Source organism: Elephantulus edwardii, unplaced genomic scaffold (assembly GCF_000299155.1).
Source record: "Elephantulus edwardii isolate Elephantulus edwardi_28Jun2011 unplaced genomic scaffold, EleEdw1.0 scaffold00013, whole genome shotgun sequence".
Taxonomy (NCBI): domain Eukaryota; kingdom Metazoa; phylum Chordata; class Mammalia; order Macroscelidea; family Macroscelididae; genus Elephantulus; species Elephantulus edwardii.
In genome coordinates this window covers 16,493,518-16,507,960 of record NW_006399763.1, presented here as the reverse complement: position 1 = coordinate 16,507,960, position 14,443 = coordinate 16,493,518, and the positions used below count along the sequence as shown (strand labels likewise).

The following is a 14,443-nucleotide window of genomic DNA, read 5'->3' as shown; positions in this document are numbered from 1 at the left end:
CGATTGGCACAGGAAAGAGCGGAGTTTAGGGCTGTTGTACATAGGGTCGCTATGAGTCGCAGGCGACTCGACGGCACATAACAACAACAACAACAGTGGTGAGATACTCTCTCTCTCAGCTGCTGGACTGTTCAATTTAATGGTGAGACTAGTCAATCCTCTTGTAAGCTAACACACCCTATTCATATTCTTGCCCATCCACATGGCAAAGTCAAGTTCAGCAGCTAGGAAAGCCATTTTGATTAAATTCCACAAGAATAGTAAGTCCCAGAAGATGAAGGATTCCAGGAAAATGTCTCCCTGAGAATGAATGATTTGAGGGAATGAATGACAATGATTCTAGGGGAAAATTTAAAAAGATACAAAGTATGAAGTAATAACATAGGTAATACTACTTTAAAAAAATTCTTCAAGAAAATGAAAGTAAAATTAAGAAATGTGTGGGCCAGGCTATATCCTTTCTCCATACTGATTCAGCTGAATGTTGAACAAGTCATTCAAGAAGCTGGGTTCTATTAAGAAAAATGCGGCATCGAAACAGGAAGAGGACATTGTCAACAATCTGTTATGTAGATGACACAACCTTGCTTGCTCAACATCAGGAGGACTTGCAGCTCTTGCTACAGAAGATCAAAGACAAAGCCTTCAATATGAATTACTCTCAACATGAAGATAAAAATTCTCACCACTGGGCCAATAGGCAATATCATGATAGATAAAGACCAAAATTGCCAACAACTTCATCTTACTTGGGTCCACAATCAACACCGTTAGCACCAGCAGTCAGGAAATCAAAAGACTTACTGTGTAAGAAAAAAAAGACATATTGTGCTCAGAAAGCCTGTTGTTAGGGACTTATTTAAAATACTAAGGAACAATGATGTCAGTTTTATGACTAAGGTGCACCTGATTAAATCATGGTGTTTTAAAATCACTTGATATGTGTCTGAGACTTCAACAATGAATAAGTATGACAGAAGAAAAAAAAAACCCCACCATACCTCTGAGTTTTGGCACTGGAAAAGTGTACTGAATGACTGTCTAAAGAACAAGTAAGTATTGGAGAAAGTGCAGCCAGTGCACTCTTAGAGGGAAAGATGGTGAGGCTTCATCTCACATACTTCGGGCATGTTGACAAATGGGTGGGTGCAATCCTTGGAAAGTGTTATCATGCTAGAAAAAGTGGAAAGTTACTGAATGTGAGGAAGACCCTCAATGAGATAGACTGGTACAGTGACTACAGCAATGGGCTCAAGGATGTCCAAGGTGATACAGATGGTACAGGAAAGGATGAAGTTCAGATCTGTTGTTAATAGGATCATTATGAGTCATACTTGACCCTATGGCACACAACAACAGAATGCATTAGATATAGATATATATAGATAGCTCTGGTGGCCCAATAGTAAGATGCTGTGTTGCCAACCCAAAGGCAGGCAATTCAAATCCACAAGCTGCTCTGCAGGAGAAAGATGGGCAATCAACTCCTGTGTAATTTACAGCCTCTGAAAACCTGTGGGAGGATCAGTTAAATGTTGGTTCCAACGATTGCACATAAGAATTATCATATACAAATGTAATGAAAATTGTACAACTAAATTGGGAGGAAGAGTACACATTCTATTATAGGGCAAAATTGAGGACAGGATAAGTAGAGATGTTTCAAAAAATTGAATCTTCAACTTCCACAATAAAAAACTATTATTGAATTGGGGGTGGGGGGGGTGGACAGGGAGAAGAGTGCAACAATGAATGAATGGAATTCCAAAATCTCGTAGATGTTCATTGAAAGGAATAAAAACAAACAAACAAACAAAAAAACCACCCAAAACTACTGTTGTTAGGTACTGATGAGTCAGAACCAACTCCTTAGCTAGCTGACCCGCCAGTGGGTTTTCAGAGGCAGTAAATCACATGAGAGGAGACTGCTCATTTTATCACCCCGTGAAGCTGCTGGTAGATTGAAATGGTTGCTTTGAGTTGGCAGAACAACTTCTTATCATTAAGACACCAGCACTCCCTAGAAAGTTACTAGATAGTATTTAAAAAAAAAATAAAAATCAGGAAACGGATGCTTAAGCAAAGGGAAAAAAATAATGTGTTGCAAGAGCCTGGCCCTTTAAGGTCCCTGAAGGCCCAATGTCCAGGTTTTAATAACTAGAATCTAATTCAAAATGTGTCATTGAAACGCTTGAAACACGTGGTTTAGATAAATTAACCTTTTATTCCTGTTTTCTCATCTCTAAAATGGCAAAATGAAGCAGCATGGATAATGGGGCAGAGGGTCTTATTTTACAAAGCTTTATATTTGCAACACTATCCAATAAAATGAATTACAAGACATATCAATGACTTAAAATATTCCAGTTAAGAAGTAAAAAACAAACAAAATCAAGTGAAATTTATTTTAATTTTTATTTAATCCCATGTATCCAAAATATTATCATTTAAAACATGTAATCAATATAAACAAATTATTAGAGATTTTACATTCTTTTGCTTTGTACTCTTTTAATATTGAAAGTCCAATGTGTAATTTTACATTTACAGTTATCTCAATTCAGACTATTCACATTTTCAAGTGTTCAACAGCCACAACCAAACCAACCAGTGGCTATCATGTAGCCTATGGTCACTGATTTTAAAAACAATATATTGATGCTAAATCATAGAGACAACCAGGCACTCTATGCCTTCTCATCAAAGACTACACCACCATTTATTACAGTAGTCAGCCAAAACAACACAACAAAATCCCACTAACTTTGATCAAATAGCAAGACCAAGTTACCAATTTACGGGGGGTGGGGAAGACGACGGACATGTTAAATATTAAATAACACCTCAAGGATGCAATAGCAAAATCTAGATGGTAGAAAAATCTTAGTAGATAAGCAAATCAGTTTTTTTAATAAAAGAAAAATGCAAGAGAATAAAAAAATGAGATGGAAGGGGGAAATCCATTAACTGTAAAGATTCAAAAGTTTTTTTTCAGTGAATGTGACACTCTTATTTAGGAGCTGACTAAAACATTTAACAAATTTTTATGGTATTCATAAGATAAATGAAGCCTGAACAATGTATTTGGTAAAATTATTTTTATGAATTCTTTTTTTGGTAAAATAAATGCTTTTATTGTTAATTCTTTTTTTAAAAAGCCATTACTTTTTTTAAGGAAACTAGAACAGTAGTGTTCTTGGATAAAATGATACAATGTCTAGGATTTACTTTAAAATGCAAGTAGATGAAATTGATAGGTTGAATGAAGAGATTGGTTATGAATTTATAATTCCTGAAACTAACTCATAGGGTACATCGAGGTTCATTTATTTCGTTATTTTATCTAGTCTTATGAATATTTTAAATCATCACAATAAGAACTATGAAAAAAATTATCAGGCATACAGACTGATCTTAAAAACAACAATTTTAAAGTAATATAGATAAACTGAGAGGAAAATTAGCATTAAGTCAAAGGTTGTGATAATTTTACCAACTCAAGCCCAACTTTGTATTTCCTTCATTGCTGAGGAGAGCTTTCCCCTCCAAATTATTTTTAAACCTGCCAGAACCTCCTACTATTTCAATTCATAGTGATCCTAAAAGACAGGCTGGAACTGCCCTGTTGGGCTTCCTAGACTGTTACTTTTCCAGAAGCTGATTGCCACATCTTTCTCCTATTGTAACGGCTGCTAGGTTCAAACTGCTAAACTTTGGTTAGCAGCTGAGTGTTTAACTTCTGTGCTACCAGGGCTCGTTGATAAATAATTGAAGGCTTTAATACTTAAAGGATGGATTCTCACAAAACAATATAAGGTAAATGAAAAAAGTTAATTCAAGAAATAGTCAACACATCTGGAGAACTTAATTTTATTCTTATAATCTCATACTAAGAAGTCAATATTTAATAATAATCCATTTTCCACAACTGATTCAGACAATAATTAGTCCTTAACTTGTACATCAATATCCTATGACTCCAATTTTTATCTACCACTCTCCTTCAAGTCTAAAGAAAATGATTAAGTTCCACAAACAGCAAAGACCCACTGACATAACATTTAGCTTGAACTCCTATAGTGATATCAGAATTAAGAATAACTGCCAGTTTCAAACTGGCCTGAAACCTGATTGTGTTCCTGGCTCAGGATACCTGTAGTAAATTTGTAAATCCACACTAAAACACAAAAATAAACTAGGGAGTGTATGTCTTATAAAAAGCTGTTCACAGTAGATTAAAAAATTAAGATTAAAATTTTATCAAATTTCAACCATGCTGTGGTATTTTATTCAATTATCTTTTGAATGTGCCTAATTTAACTGTGAATCAAATGCAAATAACTTCACATAGGATCTTTTTTCTTAAAGCTTGCCCAGCATTTCAAAATGGTTACTGAAATAATATTAATGTTTAAAAATGTCAAAATATGCTATACATATTGCACTCTTCTGCTAGGCTGGGCCAGTAAATTCCCTGGCAAAATACCAAAACTATTGAATAAAATATATATTTAAATCAATAGGTACTTGATTAAGGTCCCTGAAATCATCAGTATCATTACCAAAATCTTCCAAGGATTTTTTAAAGATTCAGTTCTTTATATATAGCTTAAAAGTTTAACTTAAGGAAGAAAAAAAGCCTGCAGATGTTTGACTTTTTTATGTTCCTTTTTTGGTTCTCTACTGACCAAAGAGAAGTTTAAACAAATTAGGCTTTACATTTCCGACCTAGTAAAAAGCTACAAATCCAAATTTTAAAACTGATACTAATTATTCAAATTAATAAAAAATTATAATAAAAAAGCTGTAAATCTTGATAGGTCTGCTATCCAAATTTTTATAACCAAGATTTTTTAATCAGTCATATACTAGAAGCAAATCAGGCAAAGAAATCACTGTTTAAAAAATAAAATCACTTTCCAATGTGCTTGGCAGAAACAAGCTATTCCTTTTCATCACTGAAGACATTACTGAAATCTGTCCAATGGTATATTTCCAAGTAGTCCACTACGGAATTCTTCGGAATGTTTTAGGATTGGCTGTAGCTAGAGTTCTGACTTCCATTTGGACCCTGCTCTCCTTCACTGTTAAAAGTAGGGAAGAAAAAGATATCATACCAATTAAAAGATTTCTTTTCAACAGGTTGATAAACCTACTAATTTTTAAAGTTAGTCTGTGGCACAACTCAACTCAAAACATAGACATTGTTGGTTGTAAGACACAGAGATGGAAAGATTAAAATGCAGAAGAGTTCTATTTTGTTTTACATTTTTTATTTTTACATAATTTTGTGCCTTCATACAAAACAAACATTCTGAAAGTTAGTGTTGACATACACTCAGAAAAAAATTAGGGAATGGGATTTCATTGTCATTAAAGGTACCACTCAACATACAGATTAGAGCTTCAAGCTTTTATGAAAAATTTCCTACAAAATTAAATCCTGTGTATAAATCCTATCCTATTGACTAATTATGAAAATAAAAATGATTATTTAAAAAATTGTCCAGAGGCAATAAAATCATGTAAATACAGCAAGCCTTTGTAAGTTAGAAAGATATGGTAATTTCCTAGAAAATACTGAATATTTAAAATAAAAATAACTAAAACTGAAAATACCAGAACTGTGGCAATAGGATTATTGCCTTTCCTGTCCATCATCATCTTGCAGCTTCAGGCCCTGCCACTAGTGGAGAATCACTCAGGGAATTTCTGTAAAAAATGCATCCAAAGGTAGCTGTTTGAATGACTGTCATAAACAGCTCCTTGTAGAATTATTTCTTTCAAAAAACTACATTATCTTTACCAATGTATATATCAGTATTAATAGTAATGTGGTAATTGTTTTTCTACATAAATGATTAGGATGGGAAGTATTTCTTTACTTTCCTTCTGTAGCTTAACTTCCCATCCCCTCAAGTTGTGTTTACTCTTATATAAAGGCTTTTACTGAGTGAGTACTTTAAAAACCAGGTCTTATGAACTTTTATATTAAGGACCTTTTCCTTTCCAAGAACTGCAATATGCTCCTAAATGTGAAGGAAAAATCTGGAAACAAATTAAGACTGACCGTTTTAGTTATTCAAGCTCGTAAACGTTGGTAATATTTGCAAAGATTTTTTTTACCCTTTTCATTTTCCATATGTAACAGACTATGTTTTCTTATAACATATCTCCCCAAATGGCATCCAGTATATTCAGTATACATATAGCACTCACATTAGCAGGGATCTATAATCAACTCTTAACATTTTTGAGAGATATTAGATATCTTTATATATAGATGCTTGATATTTATAAATATGTGTTCTATTATAATACACAGTAGAATATAACTAAAATTTCATTTAATGCCTTTAACCTTTAATGATACAATAGATTTTTTAATTGAAATAATGAATATATTAAATTTGACCACTAAAGTATAAGCTATATTACGTTTAATCATTACTTAATAACTTGAATTTTCCTAGACTCTAAATTGAATCTACAGTTAACAAAAATGATGATGATTAATGATAATTGTTGAAGCTATACAGTCCATGCAATGTATGGATGACTATTATGAAATGTACTCTACAGCATGATAAACTCGAGTTATATATAATTAGGTTAAATAGCAAGTAAGCTAAATCCTTTGTCAAAGAAGTTGTTGAATTAGGTAGTGAAAAAAGTATTTTCTAATACTATTTTCCAAATCATTACCTTTTTACTAAACCGGTTCTTAACAGTCTGTTTCAGTGCCCATTCATGCCTCACTATGAATTATATCCCAAATAAGACCTATCCATGAAATTTTAATAACCACTTGGCATACAAAATTTGTAATTTTTTTCACTTACATTCTATGGAAGGAAACTTCTTTAAATAATTCCCTATTCTTTCAAGTGCTTACTGTGTGGAATTTTTTTTTATCTGAAAATTTCTCAGTATGTACTTAAATGGGAATCAATTCTGAATTTCTATTAATGGTCAAAGCTAAAGTCAAAATCATGATCCATTATGTTTATATTGTCTATGGACGAAGGACATATGATGGGCAGTTTTGCACCCTGGTTTTTTTTAGGGTTTGGTTCTTCTTCTGACTATAAAGCCATTCTAACAAGTGCCTTCTGTTATCTTGCAACTGCCTCATAGGTGACCCTCCAAAGAGTTTTCAGAGGCAGTAAATTGCAAGGGAGGTGACTGCCCATCTTTTTCCCAGCAAGCAGCTGATGGATTCAAACCACGTGTCACTGGATTGGCAAGGCAACTCCTTACCACTAAGTCGCCTTTCTATAAGAGCTCCCTTTCTGTAACAATATGAATAGCTGATGATGCTCCCTTCTTTTCTTTAAATAGCATGCACAGAAAAAGAATCTTGCTAATAATTGATCTAATTTTTCAGGAGTTCATTGGCTTTTGCAGTCTACTACTTCATGGAAATATAGACATACCAGGCTCTTTTCAACTGATCTCACATAGCTCCAGATGAGCACAATGATCTAAATTTTTAAAAAATGCTAATAAAGTTATAGAAATCAGGTAATAGCCAATAATAAAAAAAAGATGGCATAGAGTGAAACTAATTTCCAACTACTATAAAATTTTTTTATCTCTAAATATCAAATTAATCCATCTCATCCAAGGTCCTCCTTTCCTTTGCTGCCCCTCATACATTCATGCTTCTTACATTCCACTAGTGTCTGCTTACAGCTGTTCCTTCTCTGTATTTCCATTTCTAAGATCTTATTCTCAATTGCCATGTCTGCTAGTCCAAGCGATAGTCTAAGCGTGCTCTATTGTACATAGGGCTCTAATACATAGAGTCGCTGAGTCGCAAGCGACTCAGTGGCACATAACAACAACAACAAATATCAAATAAGCTTGCCTAGTTCTACTGTTTAAATTTTTAGACATTCTGCAGCCATATATTGAGAGATACCTGTAATAGACCTGCCGCTGTATTAGGAAAATTTGATAAATTATCATATCAATGTATACTTTTATATAAGAGAATAACAATTTATCCAGTCACGAATTAAAAATAAAAACAAAAACCTAATGAAATCATGACATTTTTGGAAGAAGTTTTTTAAGAAATAGACAAAATATAACCTAAGGGCAAAAAATAACGATAATATAGTGTGAAATATATATATAAAAATAAAATCAATAATTAAAGTCTGCAAATTACCTGTTTGGAGGTGGTTTTGGTTTTGGCATCTTACTAAGGATAGTAGCCATCTCTTTTCGCTCATCAAAATTCTTCCACTGCTCATATAGTTTCAAAATAACCCTGATTATTTCTAAAATCTAGATGAAAATATTTAAAAATTTTCAGTAGCAGTAGCCATTAAAATTTAGTACATAAACACACTAAAAAGGAAAAAAACCCAACAAGCCATACTACATACAAGGCATTCTTTAGAAAACAGTAAAAAAATAGAGGCTTTAAGTATTCAACTTAGATTTGATAATGCTGAGCACTCTGAAAGCAGTACTTTCTATCACACTGTTATTTAGTCTTTTCCTCCTAGTCTCTCAGTTATTAACATAAATACCCTGTCCATCTTACTCAGCTCTGCAGTAACTTTCCTTTTATGTATTCATATTTTATACTAAAGTAAAATTACAGTATCTTGGAAAATATCCTGGCCACAATATAGAATACCAAGGAAAGAGATGAGGTGCAGGAATAGAGAGGTTCTGCCCATGAAATGAGTATGCCACTCTAGAGTACATGGCTGTAATAACTGTTACGATTTTATTGAGGGGAATACACACAAGACATTGTTTGCTATCTACTCTGCACTTGAGTTAAAGTGCTCAAAAACTGGCAGCTATAAATCACCTTATTAATTTTTCCTTTTTTCTTTACTTGAACAGAACTAACCTTGGATTAGTTCTAATGTTATTAAGCCACCAACAGAAAACAGAAAAGGTAAGGGGGGGAGATAAAAACCACTTTTAGGGATAGGCTTTGTTACAGAAATTCATAGGATTTAGTGGTACATAAATAGCTTTAAAAAATAATCCTAGAATTTGGACACTAATTTTTCAGGCAATCAAACAGAAGATTTACCATTACTATTATCTTTAATGTGATGTCAAAAAGAAACATAACTAAAACTTAAATTAACCCTTCTTACCAAACATGTTTCTTAATCAAGAATCCCTTTTAGCCTGGTAGACATAATATTAGGCCAAAGATAAATAATTATGTCAGTTCTAAAATAGTCAAATATATATTCAATTGAGAGAATTTAAAAAAAAATACCTTTTCCATATCCACAGAAAGCTCAGCAAACCACTGCCTGGCATCTTTTTGCTGTACAACACAGGCTACATGTAGGCAAGCTGTAAAGAAAACAAGGGATAACCGGAGATATTTAATTGCAAAAAAGAATACATGAACTGAACTAAAGATACAATATTCACATATAATTTCCTAGTGTTCTTTAAAAAATTCTATTGCTTCACAGAAGTTGCCAATTCAATCACATAAGGATTTTAAAAGAAGATTCTTGATATTTCTGCCCAATTGTGTTATTCCTGTTATTGCTGAGAGCCAAATAAATATATGCTACAGAGGGGAACATCCAATGCTATTTGAGCAGGAAAGACATTCCTGAACAGCAGTACCAAGTACTGATCTGCAATTAGCAGTCAATAAATATGAATAAAATTTAAATAATATTGTCTATATTTCGATAGTTTAATTATAAGCAGTGTTCACCCCTGTTTTCCTTCCTCCGTCCCTGAAGTAATTAGCATATAATCAAGTTATATGAAGAATGGGCAGAGAATCTATTGTTAAAGCAAAACAAAAATATTTTTAAGTGATTTATACATATTAGATTATAAACTAATAAAGACAGCAATCTCCTCCAGTACTACTCTGAAAAGCCACTGGAGGAACAGCTGTGAGTTGTTTCCAACTTGATAGAACATTAACAACAAAATAACAAAAACAGCAAAAGAGCCCAATGATATCTATTTCAACATTTTTACAAAAGGTATTATTACCTTGACCCCACTCAAGGATATAAAAGTTGTATTACCTAATCTGATTACTCATATAACTCAGCACATATGTAGTTAATTTATGGGCTTCTGTGAGACAACTCATGACTACATAGGCAGTGGGGATGACAAAGATGGAGCACAAGTCCTGCCATTTCCTCTTCTCTACCCATGAAGACTAGCATTCCTTCTTTCTGAAGCCAGAGTCACTTCAGTATTGTGACTTCAGGGAACTTCCAGATACTATAAATTAAGTATAGTCTTGCAAAAGGAGCAGATACAACGTAGCAGTGGTCAAGCCTGACTTTCATCTGCTTCAAAAAGAGGCAGTGTCCCCAATGGAATACTACGCTGCATTGAAAAATAAGGAACTCATGCAATAATATTCAAAATGGGTGACCCTGGAGGACATTATGCTAAGTGAAATATCTCAGTCACAAAAGGACAAAACTGCATGGTGCCACTGTTGTAGAATTAGGCTGACATCAGGGTGGGGGTAAGTCTGAGAAAAAAAAGAATAAATTATATATACTGCATTGAAGCCGAGGAGGGAGAGAACAGTTTAAAAAGAATATATTTTAGGGCATTATGATTATCATAATAAGAGTTTGGAATGAGGGTTGCAGACTGGAGTATACTCGGGGTGAGTGTGGGAAGGTGTGGGGAGATTGTATACCAATGAAGGGGTTTTTCTTTTGCTTTTAAAGAAGAGCGACCTGGGGGTGGGGGTGGGGGGGGAGGGGAGAAAAGTGCAACAATGAATGAATGGAAATCCACAATCTCTGTAAATGTTCATTGAAATTAATAATAATAAGAATAAGAATAAAAGGGAAAAAAGGGGGGGGAGGGGCAGTGTCCCCATTAATGATATCCATAGTACCAAAAGAGCTACAAGGTCAGACATACTACCCCCTATGCTCCTGTACCTTTTTCTACCAATTACTGGGCCTGATCTTCACTGTAAGACTCACAGATTTTGCTCAAAGTAATGGGATTTATTATGGAAATAGATTGGAGAGTACAGGAGGCATAGAATATCACACAATTCAAGTCCAGGTTTAGTCCAGCAGTTCCAACCCAGATTAACAGCAAGGCATAATTCCTCAATTAGTGAAAGACAGCTTCTCAGTCAACCAGCAGAAGTCTAGGTCCAGTTCAGTAGCACAAGTGCAAGAACCTCTGGTTTCCTCAATCATGCAGCAAACTTTCTCTCAGAGCAGTTCTAAATCAGCTTTTCCTTCAATTATCCAGCAAGAAGCAATATTATCCAAAATGGGTGACCCTGGAGGACATTATGCTGAGTAAAATATCTCAGTCACAAAAAGACAAATATTATATAGTATAACTGTTGTAGAATGGGACTGACATCAGGGATGGAGTAAGACTGAGAAAACCTGGATAGATTATGTATAGTGAATTCAAACGGATGAGGGAGAGAACAGTTTAAAAGCAATATATGATAGGGTATTATGATTATCACAGGAATTTAGAATTAAGGTTGCATAGTGGAGTGCATTCGGTAGGGGGAGGGGCGGGGGGATTATATAAGAACGAAGAAGTTTATCTTTTGCTTTTCAAAGAGAGAAACAAACTGGGGGGGCGGAGGTAGAGAAAAAAGTGCAACAATGAATGAATGGAAATCCAAAATCTCTGTAAATGTTCATTAAAATTAATAAAATAAAATAAAAATAAAGAGAAAAGGAAACTAACACTAGCCTAAGTTGCTCTATGGGAGAAGGATGTGCAGTTTCACCCTGTGTGACTTACTGCCTCTGATAATGTGCTGGAGGATTAGCTATGAGTTGGTTCTGACTCCACGGGACACTACAACAACATATATATCAGGCATTTTTGGGTGCTTACAAGATATTTCATTTAGCTCTTAGAACAACTCTGCAGTTATTATTATTCTCTACTTTACAGAGGTTAAGTAATACTCCTCTAACTTTTTACTACAAAGATACTCTGAAGTCTGATCCAAACACAGTCTAACCCAGTACATCCTAGTCTGCTACAGAAATAGACCAGAAGAGCTAACTTCTCCCTTCAGAAAGACATTAAAGACCTGTGTAATAATGAATGAATGGGAATCCAAGTTCTTGGTAAATTTTTGTTAAAATCTCGATTTAAAAAAACAACAAACATTAAAGACTATAGGTCCTTTACATAGCCTTTCAGGACTTACTTGGACTAATAGAAGAGTAACCCAGTCATTTTACATGATGAGTTTTAATTAGCAGGCATTTCTTTTCTTTTTTTTGAAGGAGGATTTATTTTGTTCCCCTAAAAATTACTCCACACAGGATGTTGCTAATCTGCTAAATAGCAAGGCAAAGATAAAACAGCTATGTTTCAAGTGACGGCACAGGTTAACAGAGCTAGAAAGCATCTTGAAAAGCATACAGTTTAAACATTTTCTTTTATACGTAAGAAAATGGAGTTTCAGAGAGGTGAAATGACTTTTATCCCTCCAAATAAACTCACAATAAACAATAAATAATAGGAGTTGATGCAAGATACCCTATCTCAATTTCTTTTTCATTCATTGTTGCACTTTTCTTCATGCTCATCCCAACCCCCTAGTTCGCTCTTCTCTTTGAAAAGAAAAATTCTTAAATTGTTATACAATCCCTCCCCCCAAGTCCACTCCACTATGCAGCCTTCGTTCTGGACTCCTGTCATGACAATAATACCTAATCATATATCCCGTTTAAACAATTCGCTCCTTCATCTGTTTCAATACTTACACATTCTTTATCTCATCTTTCTCAGTCTCCCCTCAAGCACAAGTCCTATTTTACAACAGTGGCACTATGCAGTATTTGTCCTTCTGTGACTGAGATAGTTTACTCAGCATAATGTCCTCTAGGGTCACTCATTTTGTATATTTCATGAGTTCCTTCTTTTTCAATGCTGCATAGTATTCCATTGTGTGAATATACCACGGCTTCTCTACCCATTCATTTGTTGATGGGCACTTAGGTTGTTTCCCACTTTTATGCACAAAGCCATGATAAACATGATGTGCATTTATGTGCCTGGGTGGCAGTTATGGTTTCTTTGGGGCATAGTCTCAGTAGTGGAATTGCTGGGTCAAATGGTATTTCTATTTACACCTTTTTGAGAAAGAGCCATACAGCAACAAGCATTTCTTAAACCATCCCTTAACACAGAAAAAATGTTCAGACATTTATTAAAAATAGATTAAAATTCTTTTAAATGATCTCAAATGTACCAAAAAATTTAAAAAAAAAAGTGTGTTAGATGCAATTCATATCACTGAAAATTCATATAAAAGGATCAGTCTATTACAGCATGGCACATGAACATGTAATAAACTAAAATTTATTTTGGGATGTTCTAAATAATTTTTTAGCATATGAACATACCTAAAGCTATCATGAAAGGAGGATACAGTAGGCAAAGATCCGTTCTGTAGGTATCATTTACTATCCTCCTGCAGAAATAGAAATAATTATTAAAAGCAGTATTTAATCATATAGCAATTGTACATTTTGCTCTAAAAGGCCAGATTTCCCATCTATATAAAATCTTATTTCTCTTTTTTTATGATAAATGCACAGATATAAAAGGTAAAAATATTTTGGCAAAAAAGATACTTGAATGCAACAACAAATAGGTATGCAATTAAAACTGTAGTCAAATATATTTTTAATTTTAAAACCTCACAAGACATGACAACATAAAATAAGCACAAAAATGTATTTTTTTTGTTTCTATATAAGAGAGAAGCCAGGTATATATAAAGCCAGAAATGATACTAGGAATCTATAGTGAATACCATAAAAAAGTATACAAATATATACTCAATAGATAATTTAAGATCTTTATTATGTTACCATTTATAACCACTTAGATATGACTGAACTTCAATAAGCAGCTATTTCACTCAACATAAAATACTTAGGAGCACTAATTTAATGACTTAAATACTACATTTCATATTCTGTTGCCAGCTTTGCTAGTAAACACATTACACTATTAAGAACATCATTCTAATTACCATGCAAGGGGAAGCAACATGTCTTCTTGGCCCATGTCCTGCACATACTGGAGCAAAGGTCTATAAGGATGATATACTATCAAGCAACAATCCTAGAAACAGTTTAAAAAATGTGTATGTAAAAACATTTTTATTATAACACAAAACTGTAACATTACCCAAATGACTCGTAATTGTTTACTTAAAAACCATTTTTTCTAATACACATTTGCTTTTCTTTTAGTCTCTTGAGCAAGCAGTGTAGCAGCCCTCACATTAATAGTGAAGGCATCCATAGCCACTGGTGAGAGTCAGCGCCCAGAGCCATCAGTGGCTTTAAGGGCTTTAAGCTCGTTGCCCACTGCTGTGGTGTGGACAGCTGAAACCCAGACTCTACTTCATGCTCTGCTGGAGAAGGAGGGGCAGTCTCCTGTA

At 34.0% G+C, this 14,443-nt stretch overlaps 1 protein-coding gene across 2 annotated transcripts in view; it reads right to left on the bottom strand.

Moving 5' to 3' along the window:
- Window positions 1–4,956: 4,956 nt before the first annotated feature.
- CCNC (cyclin C) overlaps window positions 4,957–14,443 on the bottom strand; it is a 40,299-nt gene continuing 30,812 nt past the window's right edge. Inside the window, exons 7-11 of one of the 2 annotated variants that reach the window (XM_006881195.1) lie at window positions 14,030–14,121; window positions 13,395–13,462; window positions 9,260–9,339; window positions 8,177–8,295; window positions 4,957–5,084 (exon numbers count right to left, since the gene is read on the bottom strand). In XM_006881195.1, coding sequence (XP_006881257.1) covers window positions 5,030–5,084; window positions 8,177–8,295; window positions 9,260–9,339; window positions 13,395–13,462; window positions 14,030–14,121 — 414 coding nt within the window. In that variant the 3' untranslated portion in view covers window positions 4,957–5,029. The remainder of the gene's footprint in view (window positions 5,085–8,176; window positions 8,296–9,259; window positions 9,340–13,394; window positions 13,463–14,029; window positions 14,122–14,443) is intronic. The other variant, XM_006881194.1, reaches the window with a different exon arrangement.